This window comes from Notolepis coatsorum, assembly GCF_963971535.1.
Source record: "Notolepis coatsorum genome assembly, chromosome: 9".
Classification (NCBI taxonomy): domain Eukaryota; kingdom Metazoa; phylum Chordata; class Actinopteri; order Aulopiformes; family Paralepididae; genus Notolepis; species Notolepis coatsorum.
In genome coordinates this window covers 37,448,745-37,471,488 of record NC_140173.1, presented here as the reverse complement: position 1 = coordinate 37,471,488, position 22,744 = coordinate 37,448,745, and the positions used below count along the sequence as shown (strand labels likewise).

Sequence of the window (22,744 nt, the reverse complement as noted above, 5' to 3'; positions counted from 1 at the left end):
ATGTTCTAGAGTGTTCTATTATGACATCATACTGTGACATCACAAATGTTCTGATGTCCTAGAATGTTGTATGATGTCATGGTGGAACATTCTAGAACATTTGTGATATATATATATATGCAGGAAAGAGAATTGAATGAGGAAACGGACTGAGCATGGCTCGGTGGGCGAAATTAAGGAGCGACATTGAACTGGTTAAAGAACAATATTTCCACCTAAACAGGCTAGCTGATGAGAGCAGACAGAGAGAGAACCATGCGGCAACCTACATTCAGAGTTGGTTCAGGAGCTGCAAGGTGCGAGCCTACCTCAGCCATCTGCACAAGAAGGCAACCATTATCCAGAAGATATGGCGCGGCTTCGCGGCAAGGGCACGCCACAGACGAATGCTGGAAGCGGCATATTTTATCACAAAGATGAATTTCTACGAGGCGATGGCGCTCAGGATCCAGAGGAGGTGGAAAGGTTTCTATGTCAGGAGGTACGTCCATAACTACTACGCACGCAAGAGATATCTGGAAGGACTGGCTGTCAACAATGAAATAGTCAGGATGCAGCTGGATGAAGCAGAGGAGCAACAGAGCAAAGAGAGGGAATGCGCAGAGCAAGAGAGGCGAGAGATGGACAAGATCTCCCAGGCCTGCAGACTACACTACCTCCTGAGTACACACCAGTGTCCTGGGGTCTTCAACTCTCCCTTCAGGTCTGGCCCTCATGAAATGGAGCTGCTAATGAAACGGACTAAGCCCCAGCTCTGTGCCAAGCCTCTCCCCAGGGATGGTGATCGTCTCCTGGGTAGGCCCAACCTCGCCCCTCCTGTCCCTGGAGCTTCCGGACCCACCCAGATCAGCACTGGAGTCTGTTGCTTGGCCAGACCCCTGCCTCCCATACACGGCAAGAAACCCCAGGGTCCATTCAGGGAACCGAAGGATGTCCGGGAGCAACGATGCCGCTCCCTCGAACTGACTCTGCGCCTCCAGACCCCCTACACACAAAGAAAGGAGGCGCATGAAGAGCTAAGCCGGCAGGAGGTCACCAGACATCCCACCGAGACACCGTTCCTGCTGTTCTCCAGGGCCCATCAGAGTCACAGGAAGTATGAGCGTCTTATCCACGGAGAGACTTCCTTCTCGCCGCTGGCCTATGGCACCAAGCACTTCAGGGAGGAGGACACGCGCACACTCAGAAAGAAGGAGCCATTCAAGACTTTCTTCACCTCCTGTCAGGTCTTTGATAAGTTTGGTCGTCTCTACTCCAAAGCTGGCAACATCGTCTGAGCCTCCGGCAGACAAGAGGAGCCAGGAAGGAAGGTTTCCTCCTAGGTATCATTATGTCTGTGTGGAGTCCATGGACGTGAAAGATAAGATTCAATATCATGTCAACAACTAATCTACAACATATAATAATAATAATAATAATAATAATAATAATAATAATAATAATAATAATAATAATAATAATAATAATAATAATAATAATAATAATAATAAATTCAATTTGTACCGCACTTTATATTTGTGAAAATTTCAAAGTGCTACAGGAGATAAAGATAAAAAGTTAAATGAATAAGAACAATTAAAATGAATAAAACAACCAATGAAATGGAAGAACATAAAAATAAAATAATAATAATAAAAATGAATAGAAGTAAAATTAAAAGTAAAAGAATAATTCAGGCAAATGCCTTGTTAAAAATAAATGTTTTTAGGCCGCTTTTAAAAACCTCAACGGACTGTGGTGCTCTCAGATGGACGGGGAGGGCATTCCATAGCCGAGGAGCAGCTGAGCAAAAGGCCCGGTCACCCATGGTGCAGAGGTGTGTCCTGTTGGGTTGGAGTGTGTTGGAGTGTCCAGAGCAGAGGGAGCGGGTGGAGGTCGGGGGAGCGATAAGCTCTTTTAGATAGGAGGGGGCATTGCTGTGGATGCACTGATGGGTGAGGAGGGAGACCTTGTATTCAATCCTGGAGGAGACAGGGAGCCAGTGTAGGGAATGGAGTATGGGTGTGATGTGATCATATTTCCGCACTCTCATTAGGATCCTAGCAGCACAGTTCTGGATGTGTTGGAACTTCTGGATGCTCTTGCTAGGGATCCCGATGAGCAGTGCGTTGCAGTAGTCAAGCCTTGAGGAGACAAAGGCGTGAACGAGCTTTTCCGCATCTGGCAGGGTGAGTGTGGGACGGAGTCTTGCTATTTTTCTAATGTGGAAGAATGAGGTTTTGCACAGGTGCTTAATGTGGGAGTCAAATGTCAGGTGGGGGTCCATTTTTTTGCCCAGGTTCGTTATTACAGGTGAGGGGGAGGTTCTGGCTGGAAAAGGTGATGCTGGTTATTGGGGGTGATTTGGTTTGGTGTGGGGTGCCGATTAAAATGGCTTCTGTTTTGGCGCTGTTTAGTTGTAGGAAATTGTGACTCATCTGTTTGCACAATAAACTGTTCAAGATCCTCTTCTTATTTTTTTTTTTTATATATTTTTTTTTATTATTGCAAAACAAAAATTATTAAAAGTCAGTACTCAACACACAATGCATAATGAAACTTTCAGTCAAGGTGGTTAAAATACATGCAAGTACAGAAACAAGATAAAACAAAAATAGTCTATAATAACATTTTAACCGTATACAGTGTATATCCCGCGAAATTACTATTATATAACTGTTAGTATAGAATATACCCCTAATACCTATTTTCTAAAACCCTACACACATATGCTCCAGCTCGAACCCCCCCCTCCCGGACCCCCCCTCTTGGATAGTACCTCCATTATCCCTCACTCCTAACCAGACACTACCACTATAAGCTAGCTTTTATTCTCTCCACCACTTCTACCCACATTGACATTTTGGATTCATTGAGACCCAGAATTCTTGCTGTAGATATTTCTTGATATATCACATCGAGATATGTAAGGAACCAAACTCTCCGGCACATTTTTTCCGGTTGAAACCAGCGTGATGCGATCAGTTTTTTAGCTACTGTGATACCCGATAAAACCAATCTCTTTAGCTGTGGATTCACTGCAAACTCAAAAACATCATTCAATAGTAATACCGAGGGGTGTACAGGTATATTCCAAGATACGAGTATTGATAATTGTTGGGACACATCTTTCCAGAATGCCTTAACTGGTGGGCAGTCCCAATACATGTGCATAAATGTTCCTTCGTCCCCATTTGTACATTGGGAGCATTTGGAATCTTGTTTAAGCCCCATTTTGCACAGCCTTATAGGAGTCAAGTATGTCCTGTGAATATAGTTCAGATTGATTTGTTGGTGATCAGGGTTCCTTGATGTAAGTCGGACATTTGCCCAGGCTCCTTGCCAATCAAAGTCATTTTCCAGGTCTGGTATATCCCTCCTCCAGACAGTGTCTAGTTGAAGGGTTTCATACGAGGACGTTAGTAATTGATAATAAAAACCTGATACAAAACCTCCCAATGTTTCTCTTTCATAGAAAGATTTGTGGTATCTGTGGTGTTCGATTGGTTGGAGTAATGGAACACCGTGAGACCTCAGACATAGCTTTAACTGTATGTAAAAAAGCCATGTGGACTCGGTGAGGTTAAACTTTGTGCATATTTCGACATAACTGCAGAAGCCCTGGTTATTAAAAATATCCCCTAATGAGTGTATGCCTTGCTCTTCCCATATAGGGAATCTTATAGGGCGTTTTCCCATTAAGAGTGCATTATTGAATATGGGAGTGTGATTATGCCATTTTTGAGGCTTAGGATATTTCTTTTGTGTTTCCCGCCATGTTCTGATTGCATGGGTAATTATGGGGCCAAATTCCCGCTCACAATGCTTGATTGAAAGTTTAGTGTGTGCTATGTCTTTCAGTCTCTGTGGGGCTACTATGTTTTCTTCTAATTCTCTCCATGATACCAAAGCCTGGGGATCAAACCATATTTTCAATGGTCTTAATGTGAAAGCCTTAAAATATTGTAAAGAATCTGGAACTGCCATGCCACCGTCTGCTTTATTTCTCTGTGCGGTGGATCTTTTTATGCGAGGTGGTTTGTTATTCCAAATAAATTTGTATGTGGAGGATTGTAATCTTTTCCAATAGCCCTCTGGAGGAGGTAACGGTAGCATTGAGCTGATGAAATTGATTCTTGGTAATACATCCATCTTAACTATTGATACCCTTGCCTGTACTGAGTTTTTAAGTTTTGCCCACCTGTCCAGGTCGTCTTTGATTTTGTTCTGTATTTTTGTGTAATTGTGCTTCACCGTTTGTCTTATGGTGGGAAATATTTCCACACCCAAGCATCTAAAATGTTTAACCATGGGTATCGCACCTGGGAGGGTTGTGTCTTTTTTTGCACAGATGTTAAGAGGAAGAAAAGCCGACTTCGGCCAATTTATTTTAAATCCCGATAAATCACCAAAGTTCTCTATCAACTTGAGTAGATGCGGCAATGTGGTGTTGGGGTTTTGCATGAACAATATTACGTCGTCCGCATATAAACTAATTTTATGTTGTGTGCCCTTGATTACTATTGGTTCTATGTGTTGGGATTGTCTTATAAATTGTGCTAAAGGTTCTAATGATAGATCGAATAGTCCGGGACTAAGCCCTGTCTGGCTGAGCGTGATACCGGAAAGATTTCGGAGATGAATGTGCCTGTTGTAATCACGGCCGATGGGTCCTTGTATAGTACTTTAATCATATCAATGAATCCTTTTCCTAACCCCATCCTTTCTAATACTGCCCATAGAAACGACCATTCCAACCTGTCAAATGCTTTCATAGCATCCAGGGATAGCATCGCCTTAGGTGTGTTGTCCTCTTTGTCTGCATCTAGTACGTGCAGTATTCGCCTTATGTTATCATTGATCAGGCGACCTTTTATGAAGCCTGTTTGGTCCGGATGAACTAAAGACGTCATATGCTTTTGCAATCTGATGGCTAATATCTTAGAGTACAGTTTGACATCGGTTCCGAGGAGGCTTAAAGGTCGGTAACTACCGCACTCAGTGGGGTCTTTGTCTTTTTTGAGAAGAACTGAAATGAGTGCGATATTGTGGTGTTTATGGAAGCTCCCCTCCTTGACTGAGTATAAGATCATATTTAGTAATAAGGGTCCAAATATGTCCCAGCAGGAAAGGTACATTTCTGATGGGATACCGTCCTTTCCCGGAGCCTTACCGTTTTTCATTCCGGATATGGCCTTCTTGAGTTCTTCTAATGTGATCGGTGCTTCTAACTGTTTAGCGTCGTCCTCCGAAAGTTTAGGGAGAGTAATTTGATTAAGATATGTGTCTAATTTGTTTTGATCGAAGGTCGTTTCTGAATTATACAAGTCGGAGTAGAATTCTTTGAATGTATCATTTATTATTTTGGGGTCTGTTACAAGAACTTGTTGTTTTCTAATGGCAGTTATGTCTGCAAATTTTGCATTAATTCTTAATCGCATGGCTAATAGGTGACTAGGTTTAGAACCTTGGAAATACTGCTGTTGTCTTGTGCTGCGTATTTGCATTTCCGATTTTTGTCTGTATATTGCTTTGATCTCTGTCTTTAGAATGTTAACTTGGTTTTCTAGTCTAGTAGAGTTGTTGTATTTTAAAGAATTAAAAAGCGTTGAGTAAAGCGTTTCCATTTCAGACAGTTTTGTGCATTGATTTTTGCGCAATATGGAGGAGAATCTATCCGTGAAATCCTTGATCATACCCTTTACCGACATCCATAATATTCTGGGGTCTTGCTCCGCGTTTGCATTATCCCGTAGGAATACTGTGAGTGCTTCTTTAATTTGTGTAATGAATTCCTTGTTGTTAAGCAGCATAGTATTAAAACGCCATCTTGGGGCCCGGGAAGATAGTGTACCAAATGTTGCTTTCAGGATTAAGTAACAGTGATCTGATTGGGTATCATTTCCACTTCATATTTATCAAATATTCTCGGGGATGCAAAGACGTAATCAATTCTGGATAATGTGTTGTGTCTCGTCGAACGACAGGAGTACTTACGGGTCATGGGATTAAGTGAACGCCATAAATCAATTACCCCTGTAGACTTTGACCAATCTTTTAATGCTTTAGATGAATTTTTTTGTTCGCTGGAAAAGGCAAGGTAAGATTTGTCCATCCTTGGATTCCAAATGGCATTAAAATCCGCACCTATTATATATGAGTACTCGGGATGGTTTAACATTTCTCCGGTTAGTGAAGTGAAGAAACCCACTTCGTACAAATTTGGGGCATATACCGCTGCCAACGCAATTTTCCTGTTATTATGTACAATCCTAGCTATAGTTATACGCCCCTCAGCATCCGACCATACCCCTTTCAATTCGATATTTAATTTACGTCTGACGACTATGGCTACACCTCTAGTTCTCGTACCAAAAGAAGAGTGACTAATATTATGGTATATGTTATCCGCTAACGTATTTATGTCTGCCTCTAAAATGTGCGTTTCGCTTAAAAGAGCCACGTCCACATGTTCTTTTTTCATCAGTGTGAGCACGCTTTTGCGTTTGTGTTTGTTTATCCCACCGGTGTTCCATACCATTATATTCAAACTAGCCATAATCTATGCATGTTATTGTGTAGTTTTTGGTAATGCTTCTGGAGTGTGAAGCTACAATAGATGTACATCCAATTAATGAGGTCCCGTTGAGAGCCGAGCTTAAAAACATATATACAAATAAAAATCCCCTATTTTCCCCTCGCCCAGAGAGTCGTACAGGCCTGTTTTCCAAAAACACATCCTTCGTGAATGACTCTCCCCCTTAGTCCACCGGATTGCCCAAACTGAGCATTGTAATCCTAATCTTCCTATGCTAATTGCCATAGGATCTAACATTTTCATTCTAATGCAATAGAATGTCGCTTTTGGTCTTGCACCTTCCCTTACTGTAAAGAAATATTGTGATAAATGACAAAAAATAAAAAAGAGAATAAACTTTCATCGACATATTCATTTGAACCCTCTACTAACATGTAGGAAAGTCAGGAAAAAAGAAAAGATTGTAGAGAAATATTGACACCTTAATGTGAAGAACAATGGAAAAGAACAATGTAAGTTAAAAGATAAAGATAAAAAATAGAATAATGAGAGAAAAAAGAAAAAAGAAAAAAGAAAAGAAAGATATAGATAAGGAATGAGAGATAGAATAATAATCAACGTGGAGAAGCCACTAGAACCGAATTAACTGATTAGATAAAATAGAAAATAAAATAGAAAAGCAGAGCCTTTTAGAGCTTCAATGAGCCAGTCACTTCAACAGTGGAGTGATTACTTAAATTGTTAGAATAACCTTGTAGTGTTCATGCGTTTAGATGTGGTTGATTTTTAAAGTATTATTAAGGACTGATTGAACTTCATTCAATTGATTATCTGCTATGTATATACACACCGGAAGTTTAATGCTAGAGTTGTAGGCCTTCGTTGTCATGGTGCATTATATTCTAAAAGGATGTGGAATATACTAGTGCCAATAGACTGTTGTTATGTTCCAGAATGATCTAAGAGACCCAGGGCATTCGAGCGATAAACCCAGAATATTCCAGATTGATCTTTTTGCAATGATATATATTTGTCTCCCCGGAGACCAGAGTCTGAAATTATATTGTATTACGGAACGTATTGTACACAGATCGCATTGGTATAGACGGCCTGCATATCATCTGTTACCTTGATGAACACAATAAAGTCATTCTAAATTCTGATATACACTGAGAAAGAGGCTTATCTGTTTTTCAGGCATTGCCGTCCTGCCTTGTGGTATCCACTCCATGTCGATTCAAATTATCCTCAGCTTCTTTAGGTGTGCGTAATCGATCGATAACAGCGCCGGGTATGCTAGCCTTGGCTTGTGACCAGCTGTGAACAATTTTTGCATCACCTCCTTGTATGGTAGACGTCGAGCGATGGCGTCTTTGCTTAGATCTTCGTAGATATATATTGAATTATCACCATATTTCAGATTCCCCCGTTGGGTGCGAGCAACTTTGATGATGTCATCTCTTAGTGATGTCTTCCGCAGAGTAACAATGATGACTCTTGGCCCTTTGTTTCTTTGCTCCCGAGGACCGATTCTGTAAACTTGGTCCACTTTCGGCACTTTGTTTGGAGGGTTGATACCCAAAATCGTTGATAGCACTGTTGGAAAGTTGGCGTCTTCGCAGTTTACTGCTTCTTCAAGCCCTACAATGCGGATGTTATTTCGCCTGTGGTAGCGTTGGGATTCGAGTTGCCTCTCCATCGATTCATTTTTAACCTCTTGTATTTCCCTCCGGCATGCTTCTTTCACAATTTCTATCTCATTTGACATCTCTGTCAAGGCCTTGTCGATGTTGTTTTCGATCACTTTGACTGACAGTATAATATCTGTCACCGAATTCTCCACTGACGTGATTCGCTCGGATTGTGCAGCGACCGCTTTCATGACTTCCTCCAATTTAGCATCGATGCGATCGAATTTATCTTCGACGTTTGCTTTGAGCGCCTCCATCTGTGTAATCTGTTCTTTCATCAGGATAGACAGTGTGTTGAAATCGGCTGGTGCGGTTGTACTGCTTGTTCCAATTGGTGATATAGGTGCAGTGACGGTGACGGTGGATTTTTTTGCTATTATCATCTTATCCAGATCGGCTGCTCTAACTTTCACGGAGCTAGTACCTGTCACTTCTGTTATGTTGGCATCTATTGACTCTCTGTCGGGGACCGTAGTCGATGGTCCCGGTGTATTTTCCACTTCATTCTCCACGTCGGGGCTTTTCGCCAACGGCAGTTTACCCGCGTCGGCTGGAACGTGTCTCTTTGAGCGAGTATCTTTCTGCGACCCTGGAGTTACCGTATCTTGTTTCTTTCCCTGATTTCCTTTATTCTTACTCATGTTGTCTTTTGATATAGCTAGTAGAAGGTCTTATCAATACATACGATGTGGTCTAATCTCTTTTGATATTGTCCAAATAATGTTTTTAAACGAAATTAACGTTGGTGGGAGCGGAGCAGTTGCCAATTGCGTGTGCTACATATTACGCTAAACCGGAAGTTTTTCGATCCTCTTCTTATTTAAACACATATGATTATTCATATTTCACAGTTTTTGTTCTTCATGTTTCATTGACGTCCAGGAGGCAGAAATGTAGTTCTCAATTCCATTTCATTTAATTTGTTTTTCCCTTTACAGGTTCTCTAGGCAGAGCAGCAGCGAGGCATAGCTTGTATTCTAACAAACAAAACTGTCACTTCTCCCGAAGGATCAAACACACCCTTTTACAGGTGGCACGCGTCCCTAATTAGCGTTGAAGCGTGTGGCCTAGGCCTGCGTGCAGCTGACTTCCCACTGGGGGCAAAAATGGTGCGTTACAGAATATAGCCTAATGCAATCTAATTCTAAACAATATGATAAACAATTTAACGTGAATCTCCATTTAGGCTATTATAAAACATATTTATGCCAATTCGATTACACCTTTTGCTACAATAATAAATGATATATTTCAAGCTGTTCAAATTATATTACTATCTAAAAGTCACAACAAACTCCCCCCCCGATGAGCTCCCAAGCGTCATCATTCTCCTAGTTCCAAAGGGTACAGCAGCTGTACCAGTCTCTTCAGGACCAGATTCTTGGGGAGTTTTAACGAACATGAACGAACCTTTCCGTCCCGTCCTATGAACACCTGTTCAATGCGACCCATTTTCCACATATGCTTTGGCTGCTTGTCTTCGTGCAGCAAAGCCAGGTCGCCCACCTTGAATGTGCTGGGCTTGGTCATAGATGCTGTGTGTGCTGATCTCAGCTCCATTAAATAATCCTTCTTCCAGCGAATCCAGTATCCATTGATCAGTCTCTGACGGTATTGTAACCGTTTGTTGAGCTTAGCTGCATCAGCATTAGCGGGGTAATTGGGGGGAGTGGGCAGTGGAGGTAGGGTCGTGAGTCTCTGTCCCAACAAGAAGTGGGCTGGGGTTAGCGGAGCAGGCTCTCCGCACTCTGCGTGTGTGAAGGTGAGGGGTCTTGAGTTGACAACAGCCTCCACTTCAGTAAGCAACGTTTGAAGCTCTTCAAATGTTAAAAACTTTTTCCTAACACTTTTCTCAAGCACACCTTCACTGACCTCACCATGCGTTCCCACATCCCACCCCACCAAGCTGCCCGTTCTACTATGTATTTCCAGGTGATCATTTTCCCTGCAAAGTTATCCTGTTTCTTCTTATCTTTTATTAAATTATACATAGCTCTCAGATCTTTGTCTGCACGCTTGAATGTTTTTGCGTTGTCGGAATATATCGTGGTACAGATTCCTCGTCTGGCTACGAATCGTCTAAAGGCCAAAAGAAATGAATCTGTGCTGAGGTCTGATACCATTTCTAAATGCACAGCTCTTGTCACTGCGCAAGTAAATAAAGCTACATATGCCTTTTTATTCTGGGGCTTTTCATATAATGGCCCTGCGAAATCTACACCTGTTACTTCGAACGGCTGGGCCTTTGTCACCCTATCTTTGGGCAAGGGCGCAGTACATTGTTGGCCTGCTTTTAATTTACTTTTTCGACAGACGAGACACTGTTTTATCATTTTCTTCACCAACTGCTGTCCTCTTATTATCCAAAACTGTTCTCTCACCTGTGTCAAGGTGTCTTGTAAACCAGAGTGGAATACATCATTGTGCGCTCTCTTTATGGCCAGCAGGGAGAAGGGGTTAGTCCCGGAAAGTATGAGAGGGTGTTTTTGTGCGTAATCCCAGTTGGTTTCCTGAAGCCGTCCTCCGACGCGCAGAAGCCCTTCATTATCCATGAACGGTTTTAGGCTCATTAATTTTGAGCCTCTATGCAATTCTCTTCCATTTAACAAGTCTGTTTGTTCTTTTGGGAAGCTTTCTGTTTGGGAGAGTTTTGTCCAGTATTTCTCCGCCTCTCTGATTTCCTCTGCGCACAGCGGACCAGTTCTCTTTTTTTTCTTCTGTGTATTGTTTGTAAAACGCAGCATCCACGCCGTGACGCGCAGGACTCGGTTGAGTTTGCTGTGTTTTCCCAGGTCAAATAGCGGGCCCAAACATATACTTGTTTTCTCCTCTTTCACTATCTGGCTTTGCACCACACACTCCTCCAAATTCACTCCTTCATCAATATCATCTTTTGACGTACTTTTTCCGGTTGGCTCTCTTAACCACTGTGGCCCGTGCCACCACAGAGAGTCATCTTTTAGTGTCTTTACGCTGGAGCCCCGTGTGCCGCGATCGGCCGGGTTCTCTGCTCCATGGCAGTGCCCCCAGTTCTCTGGGAGGGTCAGGTTCTGAATTTCGATCACTCGGTTCTGAACGAACGGCTTCCATTGTTTAGCCGTGCCTTTGATCCAATGGAGAGCGATCATTGAGTCTGTCCAATATTGTGTCTTGATTTCAGGCATTTAAAAATGTTCACATAAAAACTTTCCTAGTCTAGACCCCATCAAAGCTCCCATCAGTTCCAGTCGAGGTAGGGTGATTTTCTTTAATGGAGCTACTTTAGTTTTGGCCGTTATTAGACTAGTGGCGCATTTTCCATCTATATCTGTCGTGCGCAAATAGGCTACTGCACAATAAGCCTTTTCACTCGCATCACAGAATATGTGGACCTCTTTATCTAAAAGCGTGTCATCACTATTCTGCAGTTCTGAAGTGTAACTTCTGCTTATGGCTATAGAGCCTAAATCAGGAATTTCAGCGCACCACTGGTTCCATTTGTCGGAAAGGTCATCTGGGAGTTGTGCATCTGGAACAGGCATTTTACCCTAATGCTAAATGGGGATAAAAAACCTATTGGGTCAAAGATTCGTGCTGTGGATTGGAGAACTCCTCTCTTCGTGTTTTTTTTGTCTTTTAAATGTTCAATCAAATCCTTAATTTCAAACAAAGTCGTCTGTTTCAGTTCTCCATGTCAGCCCTAACACTTTCATTGGCGTTTGGCTTTTGACTTCCACCTGTTCATTTTTCCCTTGTTGTGTCCATTCTCTTTGCAGCTCATTTGAATTCGTTTTCCACTTGCACAAATCCATTCCAGCTTCAGACATGATCTCCTTGGCTGTTTGAGTGATTTTTAAAGCCGCCTCTACTGTGTGCGCACCGCAGATATAGTCATCTACGTAGAGACACTCATCTAGGGTTTTTGCGACCTCTGGATATTTATTCTCGTATTTCTTTAGATGATGACGAATTGTGGCTGCTAATAGAAATGGACTGGAGGACACTCCGAATGGAACTTGCGTCATTCTCAGAATGCTGATTTGGTCCATTGACAATGTTTCTCCGGTGGTCCAGAGAAATCTCAATGCATCTCTGTCCTGTTCGTTTAGAGAGATCTGAAGGAAGGCCTTCGTAATGTCTGACATGAGGGCCACTTTATACTGTCTAAATCTGACTAGAATGCCTAACAGGTCTGGATTTAAATTGGGGCCGGTTTGGAGACACTCGTTAAGAGACCGACAATCTCTTCCATGTGAAGACGCATCAAATACTACTCTTAATTTTGTAGTTTCTCTTTGATCTTTAATTACAGCATGATGGGGTAAATAGTAAATAGGGTTCTCTGATTGTTTAGACTGCACCTGTTCTACTATTTCTACTATTCCCTCGGCTAGATACTCTTGGATGACGTCATTATATTTATGGTACAGTACGGGGTTGCTATGGAATTTTCTTACCAGGTGAGCAAATCTACTCTCAGCTGTGGCGTAGTTATCAGCGATGATCACCTGTTCCTCTCTCCATGGCAACCGAACCTCATATCTCCCGTTCGTGTATTTTATTGACTCCTCGAATTTCAGTAGCGCGGGCTGTGCTCTCAGCGCGGCCTTCTTTTGACATGTCAATTCCGAGGGACTCAGTTTCCCAGAAGCTGCGCAACTGTTTCGAAAGCGCTTGCTCCTCTCCCAGGCTCACGAGCAGCACGTCCACGTCTGGCGTCTCTGTGACACACAGCATCGCCGTTGCGACAGTTCCTTGCACTAACCATCCAAACTTGCTTTCGAGCGCAACTAGTGCGTCATCCAGTCTCTCCATTCGTCCAGTGACGATTTTCCAGTAGTGATCACCTCCGATCAGAATTCCAAGCTTTTCTGAATCCATTCCCCTCACTGTGGTATCAGCAAGTTGCATTCCTCTTTTGTGCAGCGTTCCTCTCAGTTTCTCACTGGCTGTTGTCAGGTTTGATGACGTGCTCACGAGTGGCATCTCCAGCAGTTCTAGTTTCACTGCTTGGTTGGTTCGAATATTTCTCAGATACACTCTAACCTTCCTACAGGTTATTCGTTTGGGTACTAGCGAGCCAAATGTGTGCAGGTTCAATACCTCCTCCCCTACTACTGGTAGATTTAGAGCCTTTGAGATATCTTCTCTTATAAAACTGCGTTGGCTACCCCCATCCATTACACACCTCACTATCTGGCTGCGTGTGGGTGTTTCAATCCATACAGTCGCTGTCTGCAGCAGAACTGTGGCTCTTTCTGATGTTGGGACAATTGACACTACAGCATCTGAGGGGGTTTCCCTAACATTACTCTGTGTGCCCTTCTGTCTGGTACACACTGTTCTATGATGCCATACACTATTACACTCCTCGCAGTACATTCCCTGCACTTTGCATTTACTAGAAGTGTGCCTGGCACCTAGACATCTGTAGCATCTGCCCTGTCCCTTTAATTTTTCTTTCCTGATCTCAGCAGTGAATTCTGAACAGTCCTTTGATCTGTGATTGCTTTTGTTACAGAATACACATGCTTTTCCATCTTCATTATTAGCTGCGTAAAATGTAGATGTTGATGCTGCGCCCGCGCTCTGGGGCCGCCGACTCCTCCTTTCCCAGACACTGTCTTTGGGTAGAGGTGGAGTCTCCTTTCTCTGTGTCAAGTTCATTGTCCTTTCCCGACTCTCCAGTTCCCTTTGCAGGAATGTCATTAAGTCTTTGACTTTCAATACAGACCATGTAGCCTGGACACGCGTAAACTCCAGGGTTATCTCTTCGGGAATCATTTTCATGAGAATCGGGCACAGTAGACTACCATATTTAAGCATTACATCACGCGCAGGAGTGGTTTGTGACCAATAAACCATGCCTAGGGGTGGTCGTTAGACCCCCCTAGGCATGGTTTATTGGTCACAAATCACGACTGCAAGTGATGTAAAGCTTTTATACAACTGCTAGATTCATCCAACCTTATTTCTATACAATAAACACACATTAATCGAAGATTTATTGAAAAAACCATCCGCCAGAAAAAGTAGTTCCCACAACTACAAAAAAGACAAGTTGCCTCCATGTGGAAGCAGCTTGAAGTGCATCCAACCAAACTAACACATCCAACTGTGTATTATTGGAATGATTGAGAGAAGTTGCCTCATGTGGAAGCAGCTTGAAGTGCATCCAACCAACTAACACATCCAACTGTGTATTATTGGAATGATTGATTGAACATTTTATTACCAGATGCAGAATGGGTACAATACAGTACGGCTCAATACACACAATTGTTAAGGGAATGCAGACCTACTTTCCATAGAACTTCATTCTTAGATGCTTCTATATAAAGTAGGTAAAACAAATTAAAAAGTCTTCTTTGCCCTATAGGAAAAAAACGTTTTCTTCGCCCTATTCTTTTATTTATTTTTTTAAACCTACTGTAGAGGGCCTAAACTTAACCAGTTGGAAACCAAGCGTACAGTAATAAAATTAGCAATCAATCAATCAATCAACTCAATAGGCCATGCTCACTTAGAACAGCGCAGCACCCAGCTCTCTGACTATCCCCCGCGTTGCAGGCAGAGTGTGTGTGTGCGTGCGTGTGCGTGCGTGTGTGTGTGTGCGTGTGTGTGTGTATGTGTGTGGGGGGGGTGTGTGGCGGTGGGTGGAGACTAGAGCGAGCGCTGACAGTCGAAAGGAAAAAGAAATTGAAAAAAAAATCGCAAATTAATCCATCAATCAATCCGCGATTTTTCTTTTGTTACAGAATGATTCAAGACCCATCAATTACATCATCCAACATTGTTTAAACGACTAAGACATTCGCTGTGACAGAATCGCTTGATATTTAGTCGTTTAGTCGCATCAACATATCCATTTGTAAAGATTATTGGCCACCTTCTTGTGATCCGGCGGAGTGATGTGATGTGGGTCGGTTGTGGGCGGGTCCTGGGCCAGCAGCGTGGATTGTTGCCAATAAAGACGTGTAAAATGACTGTTTCAGCCAATCAGAATCGAGAAATTTGCATGCCGTTGTATAAGAGTCCGATACAACGCCCTGTGCGTCTAAACTCCTCACTTGTATTTCACAGTCATCATACAATCTCCTTAGTGCGTTAATGTTCGTGGCACTCTTTACAGGGGTTAGATTAAGGAGCTTGTTCATGTGTGCGTTTATTATCAAATATTTACGGCCAAATCTTTCCATCAACATTGCAATTCATAGGAACTACGTTTGCGGCCGTGTCTGTCAATAATGACTTCAAATAGCTGAACTTGTCAGCTGAACTCAGGGTGGTGTTATTGTGAATCGACACTTTAAATTGATTCCAAAAGTCTTGCCATCGGCTTATATCACCACTGAATTTTCCAATTATCAATTTCGGCAGTCTGATATGATCCGATCTACTTGATGAGTGTGAGCTCCCTTCGCTCACTCTTCTCTGTCGCTCCTCTTCTGTCTTTATGAGCGAGTCGCGCACCAACCTGTTGATCCCAGTTTTCCTTTTGATTATTCTGTCCATATAGTCCAGAGCCGTGGTCACTTCTTCAACCAGGTCCTTCTCCTCCGTCGCTGCCGCAATGTCCCGATCATGTTCATTTAGAGTCGTCTCCTTGAAAGTCTTTGCTTTCCTCCAAGTCGGGCAGACATGGGGCCTCTGCTCCTATCGGCTCGTCTATCTTGTTCAGCAACTTGGTTACAGACGTCCTTATTGCTCCTCGGATAGCCTTCAATCTTGTTAGTTCAGTCATTCTTCTTCTTTATCCAATTAGTCCGTCCGTGTAGAATATACTTAAATTCTCCCTGGTTTCGGCACCACTTTGTTTGCACAATAAACTGTTCAAGATCCTCTTCTTATTTAAACACATGATTATTCATATTTTACAGTTTTTGTTCTTCATGTTTCATTGACGACCAGGAGGCAGAAATGTAGTTCTCAATTCCATTTAATTTAATTTGTTTTTCCCTTTACAGTCTCTAGGCAGAGCAGCAGCGAGGCATAGCTTTGTATTCTAACAAACAAAACTGTCACTTCTCCCGAAGGATCAAACACACCCTTTTACAGGTGGCACGCGTCCCTAATTAGTGTTGAAGCGTGTGGCCTAGGACTTCCCACTGGGGGCAAAAATGGTGCGTTACAGAATATAGCCTATAATGCAATCTAATTCTAAACAATATGATAAACAATTTAACGTGAATCTCCATTTAGGCTATTATAAAACATTATGCCAATTCGATTACACCTTTTGCTACAATAATAAATGATATATTTCAAGCTGTTCAAATTATATTACTATCTAAAAGTCACAACATCATCCACGCCTTTAACTCCTCAATGTAGGTGGTCAGTGTGGATGAAGGTGATGATGGTGGTGACGGTAGGGGGGCAGAGGGAAGTAGGGCAGTCCTGAGGTAGAGTTGGGTGTCATCAGCGTAGCAGTGGAAGGATATCCCATGCCGGCTGATGACACGATCAAGGGGGAGCATATATAGAGTGAAGAGGGTGGGGCTGAGGACGGAACCTTGGGGGACGCCGCAGGTGACAGGCTCTGTCCGGGAATTTGCACCCCCCAAGGAGACACGCTCAGTTCTGTCTGTGAGGTAGGAGGTGAACCACTGTAGTGCAGAGTCGGAGAGTCCTATGGAGGAGTGAAGACGGTCCAAGAGGATGATGGGCGGTCCACCATCTAATCAAATGGTGTCATTTCATGTATCTTTGTTATACGCAAGCATTCAATAAAAGGATAACTTGATTTACAATGTTGTTCATGGTGGTGGTCTGACAGTGCTAGTTTTGTAAACCTAAGATTAACGTTAGTTTGTTTGGAATATAACGTTGGTAATCTTGAATTAAATGATTATTCATGTCTTAGACCGCTATGCCCTTGGATCGCATCTCAACTGGATAATTGTTCACTACCGCTAGCTAACATTTGTGAATCCTGTTAAAGGGGAACTATCTTATAAATGGCCTTTTTGAGTGTTTAGCATTGTTTCCTAGCTATGTGAACTTATATTAATATGATCTATGTCTCAAAATTCTCATATTGGCGCATTCTTCCAATTCTCCTCTCACAATATTCACCCTCACTGAACTGAGTCATTTGAAAATGTGCGCGATTTGTGATGTCAGAGAGACACCGCTGCATGTTAATGTTGAGATATGGAGAGACCTGGAGCTGGACCTGGAGCCCACACAGCCTCTAGCTCAAAACGGCTCGAGATCTTGAGGTAGAAAAATGCTGTTTTTGAGGACTTGATTAGAAATACAAAACAATGAATAAAAAAAATATATATATTACAGAGGTGTTCCATAGACTCACAGGAATTGTGTAAAAGTGCCCAAATAGTGAAAGAAATAGTAAAATAGTTCCCCTTTAAAGCTGGCGTGAACACACTACTGTGGGGACCGAAGTTTGCTGATCGATGGTGAGGCATAATTCACTAGAAAATGTACCAAATGACTTAAGATTACGATGTCATATCCCCGCATTTGTGTGGAGAGGACACTGGCGTTGATCAAACCAGATGCCATCTACTACACGGACGAGATAGAGGACATCATGCTACAATCCGGCTTCACTATCCTGCAGAGGCGTAAGCTGCAGCTAAGCCCAGAACAGTGTGGCGACTTCTACGCAGAGCTGTATGGGAAAGCCTTCTACCCCAGCCTCATCGCCTTCATGATCTCAGGCCCTGTCGTGGCCCTGACCCTGGCCCGGGAGAACGCCATTGCCCACTGGAACGCCCTCATAGGACCCGTCAACAACAAAAAGGCCAAGGAGACTCACCCTGAATGCCTGAGAGTAAAGTATGGCACCACTGACCTGCGGAATGCACTGCATGGCAGCAAGTCCTTCACTGCCGCCGAGAGAGAGAGATCAGATACATGTTCCCAAATTCCGTGATTGAGCCGATTCCAATGGGAGAGGCTGCCAAAGCATACCTGGGAAACTATGTCAACCCAACTCTGCTCTGTGGACTCACCGAGCTCTGCAAGCAGAAGCCACTCAACTAAAAACCAACAAAGAAATACCAAACACTAACAAACATTCAGCACAGACAATGTGGATGCTGCCATCTTGGATTTCGTTTATTTATTAATTTTTTAATTGAGCAGCTTCCTATAATAGCTGATACTGAGCAGTACCTGGCTAACTGCTTGGCCTTCCTTTTGGGGAGACCGGCTATTTGAAGGCCCCTCACAACCAACTTGTGCACATGCCCTAGGCTGCCAAAGATAAAAACTAGGAGTTTACATCTGTAGCCTAGTTGTGAGATCCAATGTAATAAAAAAAAGTCTGCTACGTCTTGCTATGTTGTGTTTCATTACAGTGGGTACAATACAGTACAGCTCAATACACACAATTGTTAAGGGGATGCAGACCAGAGAAATACTTTCGTCTTGTTTACATCAGGGTCCCCCATTTTCAATTAATCATGACACTGCAGTGGCCAGGAGCGCGCAACAAGATGGTATACATTATGGTATATGATTTATGAATAGTATATTCCACTGTAGCAGTATATGGTGTGCTGTACATTTGAATCTAATCTAATTTTGAGAGTGCAAATGTAACAGTAAAGTGCAATAGTGATATACAATGAACAGGTGATTAAACTCTGTGTAAAATATATAAATTAGTACTACTGAGTAATAGTGCTAATCACTACTCAGATGTATGTATAGAGTTGTAGTATAATACAGTGATACTCACTTTGGTTGAATGGAATCATTGACACAGATACCATCCAAATAGTAGTTATCTTGACTTTAATGTGGGTCTAACTTAAAAACACATGAACACACAGTGCACTCGCTCACACCATAGGTCACTTTAAACACAAAGGACACTTTAAGAAAATAACTTGTTGTGATTAATGCATAATATAGTTAGTAATAGCAATTATAGCATAGGGGCATAGCAGTAAAACTATATATTGTACATAGGACCCAGTGCCTTTAAGTAGTAGCTCAAAACCCCACTGTAGCTGATGGCGATGGAGTGGAAATAGTCTCCAGTTTTACAGGTACCTGCAACATAAAAAGAAAATAGCCATTAGAGAAGAGAACTGGGTATGGAAAATGACGTGAAAATAGACACAGACTATAAATAGCTAATGCATATCACTCCTAGTTACGCAGTCCTCATATCCCTCCTAGTTACACACAGTCCTCATATCCCACATACACACAGTTGCGAGAGTGAGAGCAGCACATCACCAGAGTTATCAAGTGTATACAGTATGAAACATTAGTATTAGCTATCACGTTAGCTACCGGTGTGCGGCTAGCTAACGTTAGCTCTTGGTGAGTTATAGTTATTTTGCACTTACCTATAAACGCCCCTCCACGAAATCCACTTGAGTACAACTCTGTAACAAAGTCCAATATGCCCTCGTTCATTAGATCCAAAGCATCAATTGCTTTTCCTCGACTCTAACGCTAGTTTAGCAGCTAATGGCTAATGGCTAAACAGCTGATTTTGTAAACATGAGGCAGAGTAGCGGGTCTTCGGTGCGCTGGATGGATATAATTCCAACTTGACTTTGCGCCTCCTGGCGGCACAAAACAGAAGCCGCACCCACCCTAATAAAACCATTTGACGAGGGCCGTTAACGGGCGGCAGAGGCCGTTGGAATGGCGGTAGGAGGGACCTCAATTTGCAATGCTGTAACTGTATGATTCTGATGTTGTGTTACTGTATCCATGAATGAATTCAATAAATCTATCTAAATGTCATTCCCATCACATTTCGTCATTACCACAACAGTACGTCATTACCAACACATGACATATTTCTTAACAAATTTGTAACAAATTGTTTAAATCTGACATTTTCCTACATGTTTTCCTATATTACAAGCGCTCCCTTAACATTGTATGTATGAAAAACAAGAGTCATGGACCTGTTGTAGTAATTGTATCTTTCTTGACAGGATCTAGCAATATATTTAAAAGGCTGCATATCTAAAGATCTAAAGCATGTTTAAATTCAAGTAAAATATTTCAAACCACTAATACATCAGAAGTAAGGTATAATGTTACATAAATGCCTTAAAAGCACAAATGTTTTACTTAAAGTTATTTGGTAACGTGATGGTAAAGACAATGTTCTCTGACATTCTAGGAAAAGTGTTAAATATATTAAATTCCATAAAGTGATGTTTACAACAATGTTCATATTATGATTCCTGACAAAATGACTATAAAGCTTAATTGATCATTTAAGGTTTTATGCAATTTTATTTTTGATAAATAGATTTTCCCAAAGGTGCCCAAAATCAAATAAACGCCCAAACAAGACGAAAGTCTTTCTCTGGTCTGCATCCCCTTAACAATTGTGTGTATTGAGCCGTACTGTATTGTACCCATTCTGCAATCTGTTAATAACATTTTCAATCAATTTCAATCATTCAGGTTGAGCCAGAGTGGAACAGACGCAAGACATTCGGGAGGAGGCTGTTGTGTCCCCAAACGTTGCCCACAGACCAGAAATGTTCTAGAATGGTCTATTATGACATCATACTATAGCATCACAGATGTTCTAGAGTGTTCTATTATGACATCATACTGTGACATCACAAATGTTCTGATGTCCTAGAATGTTGTATGATGTCATGGTGGAACATTCTAGAACATTTGTGATATATATATATATATATACGCAGGAAAGACGATAACTTGCTTTACAATGTTCATGGTGGTGGTCTGACGGTGCTAGTTTCGTAAACCTAATAATTCACTAGAAAATTGACCAAACGATTTAAGATTACGATGTCATATCCCCGCATTTATGTGGAGAGGACACTGGCGTTGATAAAACCAGATGCCATCTACTACGCGGACGAGATTGAGGACATCATGCTACAATCCGGCTTCACTATCCTGCAGAAGCGTAAACTGCAGCTAAGCCCAGAACAGTGCGGCGACTTCTACGCAGAGCTGTCTGGGAAAGACTTCTACCCCAGCCTCATCGCCTTCATGATCTCAGGCCCCGTCATGGCCCTGACCCTGGCCCGGGAGAACGCCATTGACCACTGGAACACCCTCATAGGACCCGTCAACAGCGAAAAGGCCAAGGAGACTCACCCTGAATGCCTGAGAGTAAAGTATGGCGGCACCACTGACCTGAAGAATGCACTGCATGGCAGCAAGTCCTCCACTGCCGCTGAGAGAGAGATCAGATACATGTTCCCAAATTCCGTGATTGAGCCGATTTCAATGGGAGAGGCTGCCATAGCATACCTGGCAAACTATGTCAACCCAACACTGCTCTGTGGACTCACCGAGCTCTGCAAGCAGAAGCCACTCAACCCTTGTACTTGGCTTGCTGACTGGCTGATCGAAAACAATCCATCAACCGTCGGTTGTGTGATAGTAAACGGTTAACCTTCTGTCATGTGGCAGTGAAAGGGTTAACACTGCCCATGGAGTTCCTGCTTGAGGTCAATTTGGATGGAAGAGTTTGTGGTTCTGTCATTCACCTCACTGTACTGTTAAACCTCAGTGTCTCAGGAGAACTCCCCGTTACCTGCTGTTGGCCCTGGTTGATTTGATTTTGATTCAGTACTTACATACATGGGTGGTTGACGTGACATGGCCTTTTCGGAATCCTTAGTGTCAAAGATAAGTAAATAATGAAAAAATATATGAGAAAATTTTGTTATATTGCACAGAACATTTAGTATTATATGAATGCACAGAGCATTTTTGCGAATATTGTTCCAGTTATTCAAAAATGTCAGCCAAATGAGTAAAAGCTTATATGGTGTGACTGTCCTACGAACATTTTACAAAGTTTGATTTTGAATAAAAACAAGAAAATGTATGCATTTGTTATTTATTTAACTACATATTGACAATTCAGATGTCTACTTGTTAGTGTGATCTTCTAAAAGTCCAGGCATAATATTTTGAATGCTCCAGAAACAAAACGATTTTGTTTTCATTATGGTGTGACACTATTTTCATATTTTTCAATGGGCAATTCTTTTGAAACCTTTGGGGTGGAGGGGTCCTTCATCTTTTCAGGAAGTAGGACAACATCTCTGAAAAGTCATTACAAGGTTAGCAAGTGAGTTACCCCTCTTCGTTTTCTCAATATATAAGGTATATTTTGGCACCTTTCACACTGTCTTTTGGTGATGCATTTTATGCAAAAATGCCAAAAATAAGATACTTTTGAGTCAATACTAAACTTAAATCTATATTGCCATGTGCCAATGAGCATGTTGTTAGCATGCTAGCATATAACCCCAATGCACAATGGTGTGCTAAGTTCATGAAACGTCATATGGTGTGACACTTCATCATATGGTGTGACAGGGTTTTCTCATCACACCAGCTTCATGTGTCACACTATATGATATGAACTGCATTTAACTACATATATAATGCTATTTCATACATATTTTATAACTAATACCTACATATATAATGCTATTTCATACATATTTTATAACTAATACTTAAGTTTAATGAATATTTTGTACAGACAGAACAAGAGAATACAGGGAGAGGCTAAATGGAGATCCTGTAAGGAGAGAGGATGTCCTGAGAA

General features: G+C 42.1%; 3 protein-coding genes across 3 annotated transcripts; all 3 read left to right on the top strand.

The window, feature by feature from the left end:
• Nucleotides 1–155: 155 nt before the first annotated feature.
• Nucleotides 156–1,277, top strand: LOC311234593 (spermatogenesis-associated protein 17-like; the record flags this gene model as incomplete). Its single annotated transcript, XM_084321840.1, has 1 exon — nt 156–1,277. One exon carries the CDS (start codon nt 156–158, stop codon nt 1,275–1,277), a length of 1,122 nt encoding a protein of 373 aa, XP_084177966.1.
• A 16,379-nt stretch (nt 1,278–17,656) lies between these two features.
• On the top strand, nt 17,657–18,198 carry LOC311233944 (nucleoside diphosphate kinase homolog 5-like; the record flags this gene model as incomplete). The annotated part of the gene is given in 2 exon segments (XM_084321003.1): nt 17,657–18,049; nt 18,052–18,198. Coding segments are annotated over 2 exon segments (540 nt in total).
• Nucleotides 18,199–20,958: 2,760 nt separating this feature from the next.
• Nucleotides 20,959–21,573, top strand: LOC311234592 (nucleoside diphosphate kinase homolog 5-like; the record flags this gene model as incomplete). The annotated part of the gene is made up of 1 exon (XM_084321839.1): nt 20,959–21,573. The coding sequence occupies one exon, from the start codon at nt 20,959–20,961 to the stop codon at nt 21,571–21,573; it is 615 nt and encodes a 204-aa protein (XP_084177965.1).
• Between the last annotated feature and the right edge of the window lie 1,171 nt (nt 21,574–22,744).